This window comes from Rhinatrema bivittatum, chromosome 14 (assembly GCF_901001135.1).
Source record: "Rhinatrema bivittatum chromosome 14, aRhiBiv1.1, whole genome shotgun sequence".
Lineage (NCBI taxonomy): Eukaryota > Metazoa > Chordata > Amphibia > Gymnophiona > Rhinatrematidae > Rhinatrema > Rhinatrema bivittatum.
Genome location: NC_042628.1, coordinates 35,842,640 through 35,865,853, shown reverse-complemented (window position 1 = coordinate 35,865,853; position 23,214 = coordinate 35,842,640). Strand labels below are relative to the sequence as shown.

At 45.0% G+C, this 23,214-nt stretch overlaps 1 protein-coding gene across 3 annotated transcripts; it reads right to left on the bottom strand.

Annotated features, from left to right (window-relative positions):
* Positions 1 to 2,073: 2,073 nt before the first annotated feature.
* LOC115076137 (E3 ubiquitin/ISG15 ligase TRIM25-like) lies at positions 2,074 to 16,800 on the bottom strand. Of its 3 annotated transcripts, XM_029577269.1 has the most exons (3): positions 13,563 to 13,742; positions 9,633 to 9,873; positions 2,074 to 3,621 (listed from the first exon to the last, which is right to left on the bottom strand). In XM_029577269.1, the coding sequence occupies exon 3, from the start codon at positions 3,570 to 3,572 to the stop codon at positions 2,445 to 2,447; it is 1,128 nt and encodes a 375-aa protein (XP_029433129.1). In that variant the 5' UTR covers positions 3,573 to 3,621; positions 9,633 to 9,873; positions 13,563 to 13,742; the 3' UTR covers positions 2,074 to 2,444. The 3 variants fall into 3 exon arrangements, with proteins under 3 accessions (XP_029433129.1, XP_029433128.1, XP_029433127.1); XM_029577268.1 differs by lacking the exons at positions 9,633 to 9,873; positions 13,563 to 13,742 and adding an exon at positions 15,236 to 16,800; XM_029577267.1 differs by lacking the exon at positions 9,633 to 9,873.
* Positions 16,801 to 23,214: the final 6,414 nt, after the last annotated feature.

Genomic DNA, 23,214 nt, shown 5'->3' with positions numbered 1-23,214 from the left:
CAGACATCCTGACAACTAGACTGGTAGTGCAGCCCTTGAGGGCCAGATCCAGAAGCTCAGGCCTAAGACACATTTTCTCCATTGGTGTGAGATTAGAACTGGTTAGGTATTCGATTCTACATCAGACATTAAAGGATAAATGACCAGAGGAGACTAATTGGGGTAGATGTTCAAAGGGTTGCAATCGTAAGAAAACCTACCCCTGCCTCCCCCTGTGCGCGCCGAGCCTATCTTGCATAGGCTCAGCAATGTGCCCAAGCCCCGGGACGCGCGTGTCCAGGAGCTTGAAAAAATGGGCGTTCCAGGGGCGGGACAGAGGCCTCCGGAACAGCCACTGGGCCGGGGGATGGAGAGCCGGCAGGCGTAACTTCTTCAATAAAGGTCAGGGGGGGGGGGGTTAGATAGGAGAAGGGAGGGGAAGATGCGGGGGGGGGGGGGGGGGGGGAGGTGGGCGGAAGGAAAGTTCCCTCTGAGGCTGTTCCGATTTCGGAGCGGCCTTGGAGGGAACGGAGGAAGGCTGCGCGGCTCGGTGTGCACAGGTTGCACAATTGTGCACCCCCCTGCGCGTGCATGTTATAAAATCGGGCGTAGATTTGTTCACACAACCCGGCGCGAACAAATCTACGCCCGATTTTATAACATGCGCACGGGCGTATGTTATAAAATCTGTATGTTATAAAATCGGGCGTAGATTTGTTCGCGCCGGGTTGTGTGAACAAATCTACGCCCGATTTTATAACATGCACGCGCAGGGGGGTGCACAATTGCGCATGTTATAAAATCGGGCGTAGATTTGTTCGCGCCGGGTTGTGTGAACAAATCTACGCCCACGCGCATGTTATAAAATCTGGCCCATTGTGAATAGGATTTACAAAACGGAAGTTTTTGTTTTGTTTTTATTATTTGTTTTAGTATTAATATGTTTGGTTTGGCTGTTTCATCCTGCCTTTTTGAGCTCAATCAAAATCAGCTTCCATTGGGCTACAGTGCCATGAACCTACATTTACAACTAGTGGAGAAGTTTCCAGATTTTATAAAACCTCCTCTCTCATCTGACCAGCTCTGGCAATAAGTTTTGGTCAAGGGCTGTCTTGAACCTGGTACATGCACACCCTGCATCTGGCCACCAAGTAGTGGTGTAGTACAGTGGTGTTGAATGCTAGCTCCACCCCAGCCCTGGCTGATCCAGGATCTCTGGCCTAGCACTGCCCAGCCTTGCCACTGAGAGAGGCAGCCCTATGTTTTATGGTTTTTCCAGCATTAGTAGGAACCTGGCTGCTGCTGTTACTGGAGCTCTGTATGTGACGTGGCATAAGGAGCCAGGTTCTCCAGTGCAGTCTTGCAGGAGTCTAATCACAAGTACTGCTTTAGCCATAAAAAGCCCCCATTTTGAGCTGGTTTCCAAAAGTCACAGCCTCCCAAAGTGCTTAATTTACAGTAAGATTCTTAGCAAAAGGAACCCAGTGGAACCCCCTTCAGGCAGATTATTTTGGGTCCGGCCGAATCTTACCAGAAAGAGGAGCTTTCTGGTGCAGCAATCCTGTGCCACCACCGAGCACAGCAGCGATGGGGACGGAGGAGCTGACAAAAACCGATGGCTTCTTAAACTGGAAGGGGGCATGGAGGACCAACGGCTCTTGTTATTGCTGGGAGCCTCTTTCTCTTTCAAATCGGTTTGGGCCAGCAGTAAACTTCCAGCTACAATGTGATAGAGGAAGTTCCTAGGGTTCCAGGTGGGTGACAAAAAGACTTCAGCTCAATGACCTGGCAGAAAATCCCCACTGACCAGAACTGATTGTCCATACAGGCAAGGACTTTCATTTGGCTGGATGATAAGCCACTTCCCTTTTACAGCAGGTTAGGTTTCCTTTAAAAAGATACAATTAACGTTCTACCATGTACTTTATCAGCACTCAAGATTTTCTACTACTTATTACAGTAGACATCTTCATTAAAAATTGGTAAATCTTAAAAAAAAATAAAAAATGTAGATTATATAGATCATTCATTTGAGAATGTGTGGCTCTAATTTGAACAGGCAGCTCCTAGTGGCTCGGATAAGATTTACAATGCCCAGTAAGAGTACTCGGCGCAATCTCAATTTTCCCACGACATGACATCAAAACCCATATAAAATCTGCGCCAACATGGGAAAAATACTGACCTCCTCAGAAGGCAAAAGTGATTGCCTGAGCCAGAAATTTTCCAAAGCTGCTGCTGCCCCTCGAAGGTCAGTATTTTCCCCTTGCTAGTATCTTAGAGACCTTTGCTCTAGGGCAATGTGCTCACAACCTACAGTCTCAGCCCATGCTTGCTATCACTGAAAGCCAAGCATCAGCTTTCAGATCACAAAACAGGCACAGTAATGCCTAGCAATTGGAAAGCCACATATATGTAATCAGACTGCTTAGAAGCCAGATCTCCGTGACAAGCGTGGCATAGCCCTAAATCCCCCTCCGCTCTCTCAGTGTAGGCAGCATGTATACTAACTCATTCAGCTCCGTCTCTATTATAGTCTCAATCAGTTCCTCATCCAGGGTGTCTTCGTCATAAGCTTTCACCTCATATTCTTCCTGATACTCGTCATCATCATCATAGTCCTCCTCATAGTCCTCCTCCGCAGTGTCATTCCCCCAACTGCTGTGGTCATCTTCAACCTCACTGTAGTCCTTCACTGCTGAGCGTTCCCATCTTTTCAGGAACACAAGGGGGTCGGTGACAGCACACAAATCCTTCACTTTCCGTAGCTTCTCGGCAACAGTGGCCTTTTTCGCTTCCAGCACTTTGGCTTCTTCCGTGAGAATACCCAAAACGTAATTTGTCTCCACCTCTATCTTCTCTAAGATTTGCTTTTCTGTGAGCCCTAGCTGCATTTTTATGTCCATGAATAGACCTTTGACGTTGGCGGTAATGTCTGTGATTCTCTCGTTGACCGTATCTCTGTCCTTCTGCACCTCAGCAAGGGTCTTCTCGTGCTTCTCAGTCTGGAAATTCAGTTCCCGCAGCGTGTGCTGCAAACTTGCTTTTTTTTTATCCTGGGCATCTGGCAGTAGATTAGCTGGGTGGTTCTTGTGTTTTCCGGCCACACAGCAGGAGACGCAGATGCAGCAGTCGTCTACCATGCAGTAGTACTTCAGGAGCTCCCAGTGGGTCGAACACTTCCTGCCCTCCAGGCACGTGGTGGGTTCGGTCATGTCATGCTCCACTGCTTTATTGTGTTTCTGAAGGTGGTTTTCACAGAATGAGGTCTCGCACTGCACACAGGTCTTGATGGCCGGCATGGGCATGTCCAGGCAGTAGGAGCAGAAGACAGCAGCCTCTTCCTTCTTTGCCCAAGTTGAAAGGTACCGGGTCACTATATTGCACAGCTTTCGGTTTTTCCTTAGTCTTGGTCTTTTGCTAAATTTCATTCGGCACTCAGGACAGGTGAAATTCTTTGCTTTCTGGCTATCCCAGACTTTCTCAATGCAGTTAAGGCAGAAGTTGTGTCCACAGGTCAGAAGCACAGGATCCTGGTAAACACTTAGACAGATGGAGCAGCTCAATTCCTCCTCTAGAGCAGCAGCTGCCATTATCCTGCCAAGTCCCTGGTCACAAGAACTGAAAGTGGAAATGCAGTTCCTGTTAAAAAAAAAAAAAAAAAGTCAGAGGAAGAAATAGGATCTAGATTCTGCATGGTTAACCCTTAAAGCCCCTGGCAGCTGGGAAATTAGGCCCAAATCAAGATAATTAAGCAATTACTACAGTCCTGAGACCCATAAAATTATTGACAGCCTTAGTTATATGCATTCACTTCACACAAACATGTATACATACAGCTCAACTATACCCATGTTCATGCATGTCACAAAAATGTAACACTTATGGCACCCACCTTGAGTCTCTGCCATCTAAATTGTCCTTAAACTCACTTTTGGTCTATAATTGCAAACTCACTGTTGTGCTATTGTTCTGTAACCCTCACTATGGTTATATTACTGAGCTGGGCTAATGGAATATTTCAAAAGTAGTCAGTCAGTCTATTGACAAGTTTGGTGACTCCAGCTGGCATGCAATTTGGAAGTTTATTTCTTTTGGATTATAGCACTGCACACCAAATTTAACAACGTGGAGAAGGAGTAACAGAGTGGTTACAGCGATGGGCTGGAAATCAGGGCTGAAATCCCACTTCTCCCACTGGCACCTTGGGCGCATCACTATTTATTTATTTTTATTTATTAAGGCTTTTATATACCGAATTTCTTGATACAAATCAAATCAATTCGGTTTACAATGAACTAAGTAGAATATACAATTAACCAATCAACAAGAGATACAGAGCATACAGTTACATTATAACAAGGAAGCCTTAACTTGGAGTAGGAAAATAAAGAAGGGGTGAACGGAGCAATAAATATATAAAATACAATAAATACTATATACAGTGGAGGGGGCTAGGAGCCAACCTCTCTTTAATGGATATTAGGCATGAAAAATTTGGCAAAATTTTGTTTACAGAGATGTGTGGTGAACAATTCTAGTGGTGAACAATTCTATCTCCCACTGCCCTCAGATACCCACTTACTGCTTCAGTTACGATGTCACCACTGCACAGTGCTGCGTATGTCCGATACTGCTATAAAAATAAAAAAACTTTAACTTCCTGGTCCCCAAGAGGAACATAGCGCAGATCAGAACAGCTGTCCTTTCGGCTCATCCTCTTATTGGAACCAATGTAATAAACCGTGCTGACCTTAGCACAGATTTTCACTCCTGCTTTAGCCTGTATCTTTCCCTTAGTAAATTAACCCTGGTATTTAATTCTGGGAAAAAAAGAATGCACTAAAACAGGAGTAAAAACCAGGGCTAAAATTAGCACAGATGCATGCAAATCCCATGTAAAAGAAGATATTAGCTTTTCTCCAGCAATGCAGGGAGGTGACTTAAAGGGCAGGCAGCTTAAGGAACAGTTTCTTAAAGCTGGAAACTTAACCCCTAGGTGAGAGCAGAAAGAAAACTTGACTCAGGGCATTATACTGGATTGTTCTCGTTTTATATTGGGGGTTCATGACCACTCAATTTGCTACTTTTTGTTGATGAGATGACACCACTTAGAGTTGTTTCTTGGAATGTGAAGGGGCCAAATTCCCCTTTTAAGCAACAATTCTTGTGGAAAGAAGCCTCTTGGCTAACGGCTGCAATTTTTTTCTGTCAGTAAACACAGTTGGGAGGAGAGATTACTCCATTTCCCCTGCAGTTTTTTTTTTTTGACTCCTGCATCACCGAGAATAAATATCGTGGAGGTCAGGGTGTTTTCTAATGAACTTAAGAGTTAACACAAGAGCTCTGGTAAAATGATATACCTGTTTGAGTCGGGTACTGGTTGGCCAAATGAAGCGGCAAGTTTCTGAATGTCACTTTCACCAGGGCAAAGAAAAAAAAAAAGTGATTCATCCTAAATGGAGGAGGAAGCACAGACGATGAGTTGTTGGAAGAGTTGGATGACCACCCACTCCCAGATGGTGGCACTGCAGAAGGACATCACCGATCCTATAGCGCAGCAGACTTTAAAAGGATATTTCTTATTTTGGGAAAAATTGGGGCACGGCTTCTCATAGGGCAGCTATTCTGTGTATATGGATGAGATATCTCTAGTGACACTGCAAGGGTAACTTCACTGGAATGTGGTGAGGAACGGACGTGGATGCTTGGCGTGAATGCTGTGACTGACTTTGAATGCTGAATGAAAAGGGGGATACAACAAAATATACGCCCTGAGACGTTAAGGCACAGCTGGACAGCGTGTTACCTAAGCATTTGAAGTTCTATGCTGTATGGTTTTAGTTTTCATTGTCAGATGTTCTGTGTTAACGTCTCACTGTAATAAAGAGACTGTTTAAAAGGGACCTAGAGGGCAGATATATAATTGTTTGATTTAAGTGGTGAATTATTTAGCATGGTCAACTTCTATGCACCCGATGTGTCTCAGAGACCTTTTTTGGATTTGCTATCTGAAGTCCTTTCTGAGTGTGTGGAGGGTCGATTAATTATAGTGTGTGTGAGGGGGGGGGGGTGAAATTTAACATTACTGGTAATAGGCGGATTACAAATTATTGTAAATAAATACTAAAGATCCCTTTGTAGATAATTTGTCTGGGGGAGAAAGATATTAATCATAGATGCAGTCTTAAATGCTTTATTGATAGATGTTTGAGGCTTTTGTACCCTTCCACTGGTAAATTTTTTTTTTTTTACTCTAAATTTCACAATTTCTATTCCTAAATGGATTATTTCTTAATTGATAAAACTCTTGATGGTTTACACAAAAGATGCCACCTTGGATAACATAAGGCCGGATCACGCACCTATTTTGCTAGATTTTTTTTTTCTTTTCTCAAAATGATAGAGGTTTGGAGATTGAACAACAGTTTTCTTAAAGATAAGGAATTTTTTTTAATACATTAACAGATATTCGAGAATATTTACATATAAATAGGCAATGTATCTTCTTTTACGCTCTGGCATTGTTTGAAGGCAGCGGTGTGGGAAAAATTGATTTCCCAAGCCACTAAGAAACGACAGAGGGCGCGGGCTAGGATTGCGCCGCTTCAGCAGATTACATCGGTGGAGATTATGCCTAAGAGGAGGGCGGATGTGAATGTCTTGCTACAATTAACAACACGAAATAATCTACATGCTTTAGAGGCGGATACTATTTCTTTTAAGATGGATCTGGTTAAACGGAAATATTTTGAGTTTGGAAACAAACCCAGTAGGTTCTTTGGCTAGAAAGTTCAAGTTCACAGAGCCAAACACTTAAGATTAAAGATAGTGTGACTCACGGTTTGAGCATTCGGAAGAGTTTTATTCAATAGTATGAGAAACTGTATTTACAAGACCCCACTAATATGGAGGAAGAGGGTAACGATTACTTGGGTGGAGGGCATCTCCCTCAAGATGTCCAGGAGATGCTCAATAGGGAGATTGTAGAGTTGAAGGACCTGAAGATGGGCAAGGCCCCCAGAGTCAGTGGTTTTTCAGCTAAATTTTATAAGCTATTTAGTTCAATTCTTGTTAAACCTTTACTTTCTATGTTTAATTCACTCCTTTTGGAGGCTCAGTTGGCCAAGGGATCTAACTTAACTGGGATCATAAGGGGGGAGGGGATGCTACTTTGTGTAGTTCCTGCAGACCCATCTTCCTATTGAATATAGATTTAAAATTGTTATCCAAAGTTCTTGCTAATTGTCTTAGTAGGGTGGCCCTTTTTTGGTACACTGGGATCAATCAGGTTTTATACCAGGTTGATTAGCCTCAGATAATGTGCGTAAGATTTTGAACTTAATTTGGTGGGCTTGGAAAAAATATATATATATATCCCATCGTTGCTTCTTACAGTGGATGTAAAAAAGGCCTTTGTTAGAGTTCACTGGCAGTTTTTGTTTAAAATCTTAGAGAAAATAGGAGTGGGTAAATTTTGTTACTTGGGTTAAGAAGCTGTAAAATGACCCAACTGCCTGTATCCATATTAATGGAGGTTACTCTCAGGATTTCCCAGCTGAACATGGGAACAGACAGGGTAGCCTCGTCAATGTTGCTTTTTGTCTTAGTGTTAGAACGCTTGTCGGAAAAGGTCCACAGCTCCCAGAAGATAGGGGGGATAACTGTTGGAGATGTGGATGATCAATTGTCTCTCTACGGATGATTTAATGTTGACCTTGTCTGGACCAGAGTCTTCCCTCAGAGATCTACTTGATGAGAAGAGAAGATTTGGAACGATCTCTGGTTTTAAAGCGAATGAGGATAAATCAGAAATCTTTACAGAGCCCAAATTACATAAAGAGTTGTATAGGGCAAATTATGATGCCCTATTGAAGGGACTCTCCCAGGATTTGGAAAAGTGGGATAGATACAATCTCTTGGTTGGGCAGAATAGCAGCCATCAAGTTGAATTTTCTGCCTAGTATATGCTATTTTTCTGATAAACTTTGAAATCCTGGCAGAGAAACTTTCAGTTTTTTGTGGTACTACTCTGCCTTTCAATTGTGGCCTATTATTGACTGGCATAGAAGTAAAGAGGTTAAACCTTGGATACAAATTGAGCATTATACGGTTAGGATTCGTGGCTCACAGGGCTGTCCAGTGAGCTGTTGTACTCACCATGGTGCTGCTTCCAAGTCTGCATGTCACCTGCCCTTGACCTCAGCCGAACAGGCTGCTGGGACCTCTCATGTGAGCAACGCCAAGCCTCCCACGCGGCTCCACTGCCGCCACCTTCCTGCTCCTTTCAGTCCCTGCTACTCAGCAGCATTTAAAGGGCCAATGGTGGGAAGAGTCCCGCACCACTCAATGACGACATCAGCGACCTTCTATTTAAGCGCGCCCTGCACGCCCTGTTGTTGCCTCAGCAATAGGTCTCCTGCCTACATTCCTGGTTCCAGCCTTTCTTGCCTTCTTCAGTTCTACTTTGTCCAGCTTTGCCTCCTTCATCTAGCCTTACTTGTCCTATTTGTCTAGTGTTTCTTAATCTGTCCTTGGCTTGACTCTCCGGATCTTGACCTCTTGTTTAGATCTGACCACGATTGCCTGCCACCTAGATATGACCCCTTGCCTGGACCTGACCACTCTTGCTGGCTGCCAGTCGTGACCTTGGCCTGTTCTTGTTCTGTTCATCAGCTGCCTGCCCTGATCCCAGTGTGCCTCTGGACTTCTGTCATCCTCATCGCCCTAGGGACTCGCTTAAGTCCTGCCGGCCACCTGAACCCAAGGGCTCAATCTGCAGGGGAGGCGGTTGGGTAAAAATGAAGCTCCTGTCTGGTTACAAGGCTTGTCTGCCAGCTGGGGGGTTCACCCTCGAGACTGCGACAACTATGCCACAGCATAAAAGATTCACTCATCTGCTACCCTTCACAGATACTGTAGGCAAGGCTCTGCTCTTTTGTATGGCTCCCTAAAAGAGCATGGCTGCCTAATGCCTGAGCGATGTCCATTTAAGGAGCTATCACTGATACTTTGGAGCAAATCCCCGATTTATAAAGAAAAGATGATTTCCCTCTGGGTATTTCTTCAAGAGACAAAGATATCAGAAATTAGGTTTGTCCTGCCTTGAGCAGATATGGGAGGGGAGAGGCCCAATTCTTTATGCTGTTCTGCAAGAAAAAGTTCTCAGATGTGCAAGACAGATTCTCATATACCCAGGTGGCATATTTTATTGGTCATGAAGGGGTCCGAGCCAATCTTCTGACAGTCAAGCCTGTTCAAAGGTCTCTGATAGGGCAGATAATAGTTCTAGGCTCATTTCAAAGGATTTGTGCCATCTTGAATGTGGGATTGAATACTAAACCCACACATTCTCAGTTGGGAACATGATCTAGGAGAGGTAATGGATGAAACGTCTTGGGAGTAATCTTTTTTGGTAGTGGGAAAATGTTCCATTTCTTCTTTTTTGTCAATAAACAGGAATAAGGTGTCTTTTCACTTGCATCTCACAAAATATATCAGAATTCTTCAGATCTTTGCTAGCGTAGGTGTGGGATCCTTTTTAACATATTTGATGGGAGAGCTCTGAGATATGTTTTAGCAGATGGTGCATGTTCTGATTACTAAAACAGGAGTTATCTTCCAGTGTGATCCTAAGGGGAAATTCTTCTTACCTGTTAATTTATTTTCCATTAGCCTAGCTACACCAATCCAGGCCTTAACAAGTGGGTTGCTTCCCCCTACCATCAAATGGAGGCAGACTATACTGGGACATCACAGCCACTGCTTAGGGGTGGTGCTATGCAGCAGGAATCCAGCATCTTTTTTAACAAAGCTTCGGATCAGACCCCCCTCAATTAACAGGATAACCACATGTAGAACTGACGAAAACCTGAGAAGAAGCTTCCCTGCAGCCTAAACAAAGACAAGGATAGACAAACAAAGTAACAAACCAACGGGCAGTAAGCATGTAACTTATCATTAAAATCATCCATTGTACCTGAAGACTGGAGGATAGCAAATGTAACCCCAATATTTAAAAAGGGCTCCAGGGGCGATCTGGGAAACTACAGACCGGTTAGCCTGACTTCAGTGCCAGGAAAAATAGTGGAAAGTGTTCTAAACATCAAAATCACAGAACATATAGAAAGACATGGTTTAATGGAACAAGTCAGCATGGCTTTACCCAGGGCAAGTCTTGCCTCACAAATCTGCTTCACTTTTTTGAAGGAGTTAATAAACATGTGGATAAAGGTGATCCGGTAGATGTAATGTACTTGGATTTTCAGAAGGCGTTTGATAAAGTTTCTCATGAGAGGCTTCTAGGAAAAGTTAAAAGTTATGGGATACGTGGCGATGTCCTTTTGTGGATTGCAAACTGGCTAAAAGACAGGAAACAGAGAGTAGGATTAAATGGACAATTTTCTCAGTGGAAGGGAGTGGACAGTGGAGTGCCTCAGGGATCTGTATTGGGACCCTTACTTTTCAATATATTTATAAATGATCTGGAAAGAAATAAGACGAGTGAGGTAATCAAATTTGCAGATGACACAAAATTGTTCAGAGTAGTTAAATCACAAGCAGATTGTGATAAATTGCAGGAAGACCTTGTGAGACTGGAAAATTGGGCATCCAAATGGCAGATGACATTTAATGTGGATAAGTGCAAGGTGTTGCATATAGGGAAAAATAACCCATGCTATAATTACACAATGTTGGGTTCCATATTAGGTGCTACAACCCAAGAAAGAAATCTAGGTGTCATAGTGGATAACACATTGAAATCGTCGGTTCAGTGTGCTGCGGCAGTCAAAAAAGCAAACAGAATGTTGGGAATTATTAGAAAGGGAATGGTGAATAAAACAGAAAATGTCATAATGCCTCTGTATCGCTCCATGGTGAGACCGCACCTTGAATACTGTGTACAATTCTGGTCGCCGCATCTCAAAAAAGATATAATTGCGATGGAGAAGGTACAGAGAAGGGCTACCAAAATGATAAGGGGAATGGAACAACTTCCCTACGAGGAAAGACTAAAGAGGTTAGGACTTTTCAGCTTGGAGAAGAGATGACTGAGGGGGGATATGATAGAGGTGTTTAAAATCATGAGAGGTCTAGAACGGGTAGATGTGAATCGGTTATTTACTCTTTCGGATAGTAGAAAGACTAGGGGGCACTCCATGAAGTTAGCATGGGGCACATTTAAAACTAATCGGAGAAAGTTCTTTTTTACTCAACGCACAATTAAACTCTGGAATTTGTTACCAGAAGATGTGGTCAATGCAGTTAGTATAGCTGTGTTTAAAAAAGGATTGGATAAGTTCTTGGAGGAGAAGTCCATTACCTGCTATTAAGTTCACTTAGAAAATAGCCACTGACATTAGCAATGGTAACATGGAATAGACTTAGTTTTTGGGTACTTGCCAGGTTCTTATGGCCTGGATTGACCACTGTTGGAAACAGGATGCTGGGCTTGATGGACCCTTGGTCTGACCCAGTATGACATTTTCTTATGTTCTTATGGTACGTCTGTGAGTGCTGGGAAAGTTTCCGGAAGGAGACAGTCTTGCTTCCCAGGCAGGTCCTGGACTGGTGTAGCAGGACTAATGGGAAGGCAATTCTGATACACCAGTCCAGGACCTGCCTGGGAAGCAAGACTGTCTCCTCACAGAAACCTTAACAGCAGTGACCCAGTGACGTCCCCTTCCATTTCATCCAGCTACACCACTCCAGGCCTTAACGAATGGGAAGTACCAAACGTTCTACCTCCGTGGGCAGGTGGAAGCGAGAGTCGCACGGAGAACCCCAGCCCCATAGGCCAACCTCCTCTCTCGCCAAAACATCCAGCTGATAAGTGCCACACGCAAGCATGCAACGAGGACCAAGTAGCTGCTCTACAAATGTCGGCTGGCAATATAGCCTGAACTTCTGCCCAAGAAGCCGACAGAGCTCTTGTAGAGTGCGCTTGTATCAATTCTGGGGCCTTCTTGCCCTTTAGCACCTAAGCCGAGACAACAGTCTCCTTGATCCAGCGAGCCAGGGTGGCTTTGGAAGCAAGCTACCCTTTGTGCAGTCCTCCGAACAGAATAGAGAGTCTATCAGACTTGCAGAACACGTTAGTGACCTCCAGATATCATTCATAAACATCTGAGTGACTGATACTCAGTCCCACACTCATCTCGGGAGAAGGCTGGAAGAGACATTGTCTGGTTTAAGTGAAACACTGACTAAACTAACCATCAGGGCACTGGACGAAAAACCACGGTATCCACCTTGATCACCAGAAACGGGTCCTGACAAGATAAAGCTTAAAGCTCCAAAAATCCGCCTTGTGAAGCAAACTGCTACCAGAAACAGATCTTTTAGGGAGATCTGCCTTAACGGCTCAAAAGAATGCCCTGTCAGGGCCCCGAGAACCAGATTAAGGTCCCACTTGGGAATAATGGACTGAAATGGGGGGGTTGGACACAACCTCTTAACACCCTGCAAAAACTGAGAAACATCTGGGTAAGCAGCTATGGGCACCTCACCAAGCCATCCTTGGTAACATGAGACAGCAGCTAATGCTCCTTCAAGGAATTCAAAGCAAGCCCTTTATCCAGACCTCCCTGAAGGAATAGTGGCCACCACCAGGGTTACTCCCTTCTGGACCCACAAAATTCTTCAAACGATCGCCACACTCCAACATAGGCCCAATGAAGTGGACCATTTTCGTGCTTTCAGCAAAACAGAAATTACGGAAAGGGAATAACTCTTCCTGCAGAGCAGTCACCCACTCAAGAGTAAAGCCGTAAGACAAAATGGAGATGGATTGTCCATTACCACTGAGCCCTGGCGATTCCGGAAGATGTAATGGCCTGTAAACAGGGCCTGCATGGCCAATCTGGCACCACCAGTATGACCCGACTGGCTTCCATCTCTATCCTCTGAAGCACCCTGCCTATGATTGCCCACGGGAGAAAGAGCAATCCCCCTGCCTGCCAGGGTTGCACAGCCCCAGTGCCCCGTGCTCTCTTAGAAGGCACCTGGGGGGACAGAGCAGGCAGAGGCACATTCAGGGCCTTGCCCTCTGGCATCAGTTGTAGGTCCCCCAGATGCGCAAAGGCACAGAATGCCTAGCGCAGAAAATGAAAATATTTGGGGGGAAAAAATCTCTGCAGGCACTTTGAACTGGTACCAGAGAAGATCCAGTCGAAGGAACTGCAGGCAGAAGTGTGGACGGAACGTCAGGTAATCCCCGGACCCCAGCTGCCTCCAAACTTTCAAAGCCTGCCAGCACGGGAAAATCCCCCAACTTGGCCGAACGCATGTCAGGGCCTTCAATGCGCGACAGTGGGGAGGAGGAGGAGGGGGCTAAACCTACAACAGAACACGCCCCAGAGGCAGTTCCCTGGCCCGCACACATGCCAGACACGTTAAGCCTTTTACTGATGCAGCCTTAAATACCCCACAAGCTTTGTGCCGTGGGAAGTTCGGTCCATCACGCCTGCTACCAAATGAACCTTCTACCAGCCCTCTCAGCAGAATTTCTCAGCACCCTGAAGGGGCAAATATAACCTTTCAGCATCCTGAAGGGGCAAATACCTCAAAACACAAAGACTCACCGTCCGCTGTACTGGCCTTGCCGTCTCAGTTTTTTTTTCTTTTATCAGTAGACAACAGGCTAGTAAGGCTAGAGGAGGAGACCAGCAAGGGGGGGGGAAGGAGGGGTCAGAGGAGGAAAAGGCTGAAGCCCCAAGTAAACTTCCTCTCAGATATTTTCTCTCTTTCTTTTCTTCAATGCCCCTCCCCTCCACCCCCCCCCCCCCTGCCAGGCTCAACCAGGACCCCAGTGGGACCGGGAGTGGCTGTGTGGGCTCACACTGCTGGTCAGAACCAGCGACCTGGCCCCGGGGTGTGATCTCAAATTCACCGATGAGCTGCACAGCACCCCATCCTCCATCTGCTGAAGGCAGAGAGTACTGGATTCCTGCTGCTTAGCACCTCCCCTAAGTAGTGGCTATGATGTCACAGTGAGAACACAGTGTGGTCTGCCGCCATCTGCTGGTAGAGGGAAACAATTCACTCGTTGGGGCCTGGACTGCTGTAGTTGGACAAAATGGAATTATTTTTTTTTTATAATATTTTACATTATTACACATCAAGCAATAACATCTTGAATGTCTTACAGGTTACATTTTACAGAGGGATCAATCTCCCTAGACTAATCATTAATTACATAATGTTGTCCCTCTCTTATTTCTAAATCCCTCTTAATCAGAAAAACACAAAGACTCTAAACCTGTCTTTCAAGCCCACTAGAAATGGATCCGAGATACCCAATTTCCCAATAATACCAATATAAACACCAATTGTTTCCTCAACTAACCTTAGGGATGTTAACTACATATTTGAGAGATCATTTCACATCTATAGAGCTCTATTATGTGGTTCCCGGTGTAGAGCTTAAAGTGGGTTTCAATCTATTTTCAATAAACTGGGTTAATTGCATAGGTTGTGTAAATATATAAGTATTACCCTCACTCTTTATTATACACTTACAGGGAAACCAGAATGAAATACATTCCCATTTGTATCACTTGTGATTTTAATAATAAAAACTGTTTCCTGCGCTTCTGGGTTGATGGTGCTAAATCAGGAAAGAGCTGGACCTTACAGCCCAAAAACTCTTTGGATCTGTTAGCAAAATATTTCTTAAAGACCCAATCTCTATCGAATTCCAACACAACTGATACTATTAATGTTGAAGGTTCAGCTAATTCTAATTCTGTTTGTTCGAGAATCTCCGATGCATTAAGTATATTATCTTGGATTGGTTGTCTTTGCTGCAATTCGTGTATTTGCAAATTCCCAACATTCCTTACATCTGGAGATCTTTTCATTGGAGGCAAATAAAATATCTTAGAAATTAGAGGCAAAGTTGCCTCGGCTATATTTAAAACCTCCATTAAATATCTCCTCCATATATGTATTGGTGTTGAAGTAGGTATTTTGGGAAAGTTTATACAGCGGATATTCCTTAATCTTGTGATATTTTCCAATTTTTCTATCTTAGACTGCAATATTACATTTTCCTTTATCATTACAGCTTCCAATTTCCACCTTCACCCCAGATAATTCACTTTGCATATTTTTACTATCTACCTCTAACAATTCAACATTCCTTTTTGTTTCACTAACAGTATTTAACATCACTGCCATGTGAACACTCATATTTTTATTCAGATCATTTATAGCTTTCCAAATATATTCTAAAGAGAATATTTGTGGGTCTTACCAAGGGCTTAAACGGTGGTATTGAAAGTCCCACTTCTCTCATCCCGGATCCCACATCAGTTGCTCCGATGGAAACTTTAATCGGCTCCCTGGATGTCACTATAGGCTGTAGGTTCTTCTTGTTGACCACCTCGTCTCCTTCACACCGACCCCTTCCTGGGATCTGCAGGAACCTCTCGGCAGGGTTAGCCAGTGGTGATCTCTCTCCCCAGGGGAGAGTGATGTCAAAAGTTCTTGAACGCCTGATGGCCCTTCTTCCTCCCCTCCCGGCACTCAGCGAACACTCATTCCCCAACTCCATCCCTCGTCGTACATGAGCATCCCTAGGTCCCACCTTAGAGGTTACCTCAGTCGCATCCGAGGCCTGGCGCTCCCTGGCTCTCCTCTTACGTGCTGAATGAGGCATCTTAGAATTTTGTTTTTTTATCTTAAAGGGTGCTTGCACGCTAGGTTAGTTTCTATCTTGTGTCCATCTTTATCATTGGAGGTTCAGGAAATCAGGAAAGGTGCTTAACTTATAGAGTAAAACTTGAAGGAGATTTCCCCCTTACTTCTTATTTGAGACAAAGCCGGCGGCAGCACTGCACCACACTGGGGCTGCTTTTCAAAGCCCCTGTGCGTCCTCCATGACGTCAGACGCTGGCTCCCAGCTGAACCGCCGTCGGGGCCGCGGTAGGCTTCTGGGGCCTCTCTCTCCTCTCACCCCCTGGAAATTCTTCTTAGGTTTAACCTTACTAACCTCAGGTACAGGTGGTAATCAAGCCCCTAACTCTTCAAATAATTATAGGAGCCTAATGAGAGTTAGCTTTTTGGTGGAGGAAAGCATCTATCCCTCCATTGTCGGCGGTGTGTTCGTGCTCGGTGAATGTTTATTATTTGGGGAAACTCACCGCTTGAAAGAATGATTCCCAGCAGCAATTTGATTATATTATAATACTAACAGATGAGATGCCTTATAATCCTGGTCACGTGTCACGTTTTGGTTGTTCTTGGGTTGGGGTGGGTAGGTTTCTTTTTGTATCATATAATGCTGGCGTGCAGGTATATATGCTTAGACTTATTGGAGAATCCTTTGAGAAGAACAAAGCTTTGTTATAATAGTGAGAGTTTTATTTAATAAAATTTGAATTACAAAAAAAATTCAAAGTTTGGCCACCATAAAAGTGAGAGAGTTTACTCCACCTCAAACCCAGGAGTTTCATTTGCAGTGTAAGCTCTCGGGGTGAGCACCTACAGCTCAACAGTGCCTACCCCAGAGAGCTTACACTTTGATTTTTCTTGCCAAGCTTTACAAAAATGGCATCCCATCTTTTGGGCATATTCTTGCAGCCAAGGCCATTTTGTCAAGGTACGGCAAGAAAAATCAAAGGTGCCTGCAGCTCGCTGAACAACACATAAACTCTCTGGGGAAGGCATAAACAGCCGAACTGTATGCACTTTGGCGCTGTGCGTGCACTGTCCAGCTGTTCAGGAAAAGCAGGAAAACCTATTACTGGTGACAATCCAAGAGACCTTGTGCTGGAAACTGAACTCCTAGGTCTGAGGTGGAGAAGGGAGAAATGTTTATCTGTTAATCTTGTTTCCAGAAATCCTGCCACACCAGTCCAGGTGAGTCGATACAGGTGGGTTATGTCCCCCTACCAGCAGATGGAGGCAGAGTACACAGCTTTCTCCTGTGACATCACTGACACTACTTATAAGTGGTGTAGCACAGTCACACACACACATATATACATATCACACCGAAGACTGAATAAAAGCCCCAGCTTCCTAAAAAGGTTCTGGACTAGTGAAGCAAAATTCATGGAAAGAAAATGAACAGATACAAATACTTTTCCTTCCATTTTATCCTGCTAGACCAGTCCACGGGAAATTGATACAGGTAGGAAGTACCGAAGCCTCACTAATCAGGCAGGGAGGAAGGAAGGCTGCCTCGAAAACTTCAGCCCCATTTGCAAAACCCTCTTTAGCAAGTACCCAGAATCTGAAATACTTTGTAAAAAAGAAGGCACAGACTAACTAGTTGCTTCCCCAGCAGATGTGCAGTGGTACAACAATCACTGCCTCCGCTCAAAAAAAAGATGGAGATCTAGTAGAATACGCATGAAAGAAAACAAGCATGCCGGCGAAATTACATACTTGACCCCTCTAGGTAGAACAGCCTAGACGGACCCTATCTTTACAAGGTTCAATAAACATCACAGACAGACTGACTAACCTACAGAAGGAAATAGTGACTTCTGAATAGTGGAAGAGCACCCGATGACTGCCTAGGGATCTCAGAGAATCAATACTGTCCCCACACTCGTCCTTTGAAAAATCCCTGAAAAGCAGATCTTTAACAGAAAGGAAGGTATGGGACTAAGGACATCTAATTGAGACAACGATCAGAGAGAAGCCCTGCAAAGCCAGCCTGTAGCTCTGAATTACAGAGGACTGAAGAACTCGCTACTAGGAAAAAAAAAAAAGGTTACTGGGGTAAGACACCTAAGGGAAACCTGCCGAAGAGGCACAACCAACATCTTGAGAACCAGAAAGAGGTCCCTTTAGAGGAACCAAGGCCAAAAATGGGAATCCGCAACCTCATTACTCCCCAAAGAAACCAAGACATGTCCAGGTGAGGTGCTACAGACATTCCACGGATCCAACCCCTATAACAGGTGTAGCTGAGACAGGAATATTCAGAGCTCTGAACTCCATGCCCTTCCCTAGACTGCCCCAGAGAAGTACAAAATAAGGGCCATCAAAGAAATCGACCACATCCTAAGGGAACACTGCAAGAGGTGTGAAACACAAAGTAAACCAAAAGGGTGAATTCTTAAAGGCCTGCAGGAACGTAAAGAGCGCTCAAGAGCCAGACCCCTTACTAAAAGGCTCCCAGCAGCTGGAAGCTACTAAGAATTAGGAGACCCACCCACCCTGACATTCTAAGATCAATCTGGCACAAATCAACACATCGTGGCCACTGACCATCTTGATTCTGTGAGGAAGCCTTAATAGACAAACCAAAAGACAAAACATTGGGAAACTCCCTATTTGGCCACAGCGTGCTCACATCTCTGTTCTCAATATTATGTTCTGTGACAGCTGAAAACTTGCCAGTCATCAGTATTCTTGTGATGTGTCTCTAGATCCAATTAGGAGAGCCCCACTTGTGGGCTATGAACCGAAAAACCTCCTGACTCAAGTCCTCTTCACCTAGATCTGCAATGAAAACTGCAAACGATTTCCATAGGTCCCATTCGGGCCAAGAAAAAGTCAGATTGAACAGATTGAACAACAAGAGTCTAGGGATCGTGGATGTGACCAAATAAACCATTGCTGAAACATTGCCAGGAAGCACCCTCACTGCTTGACCCCGGAGAAAGGAGGCAAGCGAAATAGGGCTAGACTGATTGCTCTGGTTCCAAATCTGTAATCAACCAGACTGTACCCTCCGGGCCAGAGTCCCTGCACCACCAGATCCAGGCAAAAAACATGCCAAAACTTCACTGGGGCCGTCATGATTCAAAACCAGAAGGTCAATCCCTCTCTAGAGGCACTAGGAGACCGACCACTACAGGAGACTGGCCTAGACGGAGCTGAGCCTCGCAGTCTTGGAAAAGAAGAGATCAACAAAAGAGAAGAGTGATTGCCATGAACCCCAGAGGTGCAAGAAAACTCCAGGCTCTGGCAGCAACTGGCACAATTAGTGCAACTGCGGATGAGCTAATTGGTCCTCACCATCTCTAACGTTGACGTATCTGACCTCACCTCGAACCAAGGTGCGCTGCCAGTCAGTCTACAGATTGAAACAGAGTGAGACTGGCTAAGATCCAAAAAAAAAAAAAATATCCAGAGCAAGGCATTCTTTAAAAAAAAAAAAAAAAAAAACTAAACTAAAATAAAGAAATAAAGGTACTAGCCTATTGCCTGAATGCTTTCCCGGAAAGACCACGTCCTGATTAACAGTCCAGATAAGGATGCACCAAAGAGCCTTCTCACCACAATACGACACCACAACTACCAGGACCTTAGTAAGGATCATCTGCGCCTTTGGCCAACGGGAGGTCCCACAAAAAAAGAAACGATCTCCCCGCTCACGGAGACTAAGCTCCCGACAGGACCGCTCTCTGTCAGGCAGGCACGAGTCCTAAGCAAAAATGAGAGACGTGGGGATCACTGCGCATCCCCCTTCAGCTCAAAAATGGGACTGAAGGCGCCATCCTTCTTGAGAAAGACAAAGTAAATTTAGCATTGACAGAGGCCAATTTCCTCAGGGGAACAGGAACCACTGCTCTTGCAAGAGCGCAAGCTGAACTGCAGGTGCCAGAACGTTCTGTATTGACTTCCGGCCTGTAGTGTGAACGATTAATAAATGATATCAAATGAATGAAATGAAATAAGGTAGAAACGGAGCCCTTGGAGCGTGCTGCAAGGCATAAACAGAAAGCGACCTCTCACCAGCCAAGCCAACGAGAGGAGTCGCAACCACGGCCGGAGAAAGCCACGGGGTCAGGTCCCACCTCGCAGAAGCTTCAAAAGGGCCGATACCTGCTCTTCGCGGTAGGCGTTCTCCGACAGGAGCTAGAACATCCCTGCTTACCCGGCCTATCGCGTCCAAAATCTGGGGAAACGGACCCCGACTTCTGTTAGGTCAACAAAAAAAGGACGAAGCTCGGACTTGGGGAGCCTCCAGGCCTTGGATCTCCCCGCCTCAGGCCCAACTGCTCCAGATCTGGGCCAAACACAAAAGAGGGAGTATGCCGTTAAACGGATCGGAATCCCACCCACGAAAACAGGGCTCAGGAGCGCTCCTCTCCGCCAACAGCAAATCTTCCACCTCAGAGTGCTGGAGGAACTTGCGGACTCCCTCCAATAAAAGGATTTCCAACACTCGTAGGCAGAAGAACCCCTTCTCTGTGAAACAAATGAACAAGGGAGATAACCACTCTCTATGAAAGGCTTTCCCCCTTTGATGCCAGGAAGCTCTGCCGACTGCAACCACGGCTCCCGAGAACAGTCCTGGCAAAGCAGGAGACGGCAGCTCCTGGGGCGAAGTCCACTGTGCTCCGTTGGGAGCCCCGAGCTTCCCCACAGGCCTTTGATTCCCAGGCCCTTTACAAAAGGAAGAAATCCAGAGACCAAACGCCAAAAAACCCATGGATTGCTCCAAGGTTCTTCCAGGACAGTGAACCCACTAGAGGCTCTCTGTCCCATAGGGGACTTGGTTGAGTCATCTGGGGACATTCTTTAAAAAAAAAAAAAAAATAACAAAGGAGTGAGTAGGTATTTTTGGATCTACATTAGCTCTGCTGAGATATTTCTCCGTTGGTCTACTCCTCCCCACCCCCAACTGCCCGGCTGTTTTTATTGATACACGAAAAACCGTAATAAGCTGCAGAGGAGATATGAGTAACTCTGGGTTCAGCGACCATTGCTCCTGCTTGGTCGGGGGTGGGGGGTGAGATTGAATCGCTGAAGTGTTGCAAAGCATGTGGGAGGGGGGACACCGCTGTGCTCCAGCAGAGAGCGCGGAGCTCCGTCGTTGATGGAGGTCTCCCTGTAAGGCCTGCATATAGGTAGAAAGACCCCCAGGGAGTCTTCCATGCTCGGGGGAGATTCCTGCGGATTTTCTGACTTGATAGAGTCCCTTGATAGTGGGCTCGCTCTCCTGGATGGACCAAGGGCCCAGTCCATGCTGCACCACCAGTAAGTCCTACCATCTGCTGGGGGCAGAGAATACTGATTTCTCACTGTGTAGCATCACCTATAAGTAGTGGCAAGGATATCACAAGAGAAAGCTGTGTACTCTGCCTTTGTCTGCTGGTACGGGAACATAACTCATTTGTATTGATTCATCTAGACTGGTGTGACAGGATGAAATGGAAAAAGAAATATCACATTTCTGGTGACAAGTGTTATCTACTGCTGTGCCCTGTATAGTAATCCACTTCAGACCTAGGAAGCAGTTACATTTCCAGTGTAAGCTCTCTGGGGTGGGCACCTACAGCTGAGCAGTGTGCCAAAGCTGGGATGCAAACCATGTTCAACTGAAAGTGCCATCCCCAGAGAGCTTTTGCTGTGTTCAGCAGAAGCTGCCTGCCCCCAAAAGCTTATGCTGGAAATGTACTGTATCTCCTTCCTGAGACTGAGGTGGAGTAAACTCACATTTGGGTGGTCAATATTTTTCTATTTCTGTGACCAGTGTGGTAGAAGCAGCTAGACAATACCACATGGGCACGGCAATAGAATAACACTGGCAAGCAGACACATGAGTTAACTTTTACTGCGCCTCAGACCCAGAAGTTAAATTTCCAGTGTGCCAGCCAAATCAATATCAATTGCCCCAAGCCATACATACACACACCACACCCTGACATGTGCCCCCCCTCCACCACTCACATGACTCCCCCAAGCAATCTTACTCCCTCTCTCCTCTCCCTCCCACCCCTTACCCAAGTGGCCTTGCATGCAAGATGGTGCCCAAGTCAGCATGCACAATGCCAGTCTCATATGCCAGACCATTGTGCCACAATGCTAGTGCTTACTGTTCAGATGTAGGGCATGGCAAGTATAAGCATAAGCTCTCTGGGGCAGACAGCTACAGCTGAACATTACGCACTGGCACAATGGCAAGGCTTACCAAGTAAAATGAAAGAGTAAGCTCTCTAGGGAATTACTTACAGCCAAACAGTTTGCACACTTTTGTGTCAAAGTCAGGATGTACAGCGCCAAACTATACTGTTCAGTTGTAGGTGCCATCCCAGAAAGCTTACCCTTTAATTTATCTAGGCCTGACTTGCCCAAATGGCCATGCACGTGAGACTGTGCCCATGTCAGGATGCCCAGCACTAATCTTGCATGCAGTCATTTTGATCACACTCCTCCTTATTCCTGTTAGAGGATTACTGGAGAGGAAGGGGCACCCCCTACCAGCTCAAACAGACCTGGGAGGGAGGGGAGAGGGTTGTTGTGCACTTAAATATTAATATAGTAGCAGTTTTGTTTTAAACCTGTACTAGAGCCGATATTGTACCGACTTGATATGACTAATGGCAGACAGGAACGACCCGCTGTCAGTGTTGTGTATTTCTTATAAAATCTAATAAAGAATTAAATATAAAGCACTCTTCTGCATTAGTGCAGATTTTCAGGTTGACATATTTTTGTGTTTATTTTTGGTTTAGCATGCTTCTTTTTTTTTTTTTAACTTAGTTTGCATTCCATTAGCTCACTGCATCTTGCAGGGCCATATATTTTTACTGCATGCAATAAGTAAAACCCACGCTAAAATTTAACTCCTGCTTTAGTGCAGGAGTTATAACATGTAAAGATGCCTCAGGTACATATACACTTGCCTTAATCAGTGAGCCACACACTGCACAGAGACACCGGCAGCGTATCACATAGGTTAATTCAAATACTTCTCCATCACTGGAGCAAAACTGGCTTTTATCGAGGATGCAAATGTGAAAGGGGTGATTCCAACACTATACTTTCACTTAAAGCACTGAAAAGTTATCACAAACAACCGTTTAAATGCAGGCTAATCAGAGATCTTGAAAGAACAGTGAACAAAGTCATCAGTAAGAGGCGTTTACAATTACATCCCTCCTACAAGTGATTTATCTAAAAAAGCTTTTTGTGTGGAAATATTAACAAGTTACACTTAAGAAGCAAATCTGACTGCTCAAGGTAAAGTTCAGCAGAACAGGCTACTGACAGCCATAAAAATAAAACAAAACAGAAAACAAGTATTCTAATGGAGACACTTCATCATAAAGGTATAATTATACTTAAATCAAAGTAATATCATATAACATGGTGGTTACATTGCATGTACTGAAAGACTCGTGCAGTATAGACAAAGTATGCGGCACCAAGCTGGTCTCCAATTACTGTGAAACACAGTTCAGTACTTGCCCTAAGCCAATGGTGTCTGTCTGATGTGCCACGACGTGACTGCTGCACACCAAAATATAACTTCGGGGAAGAATA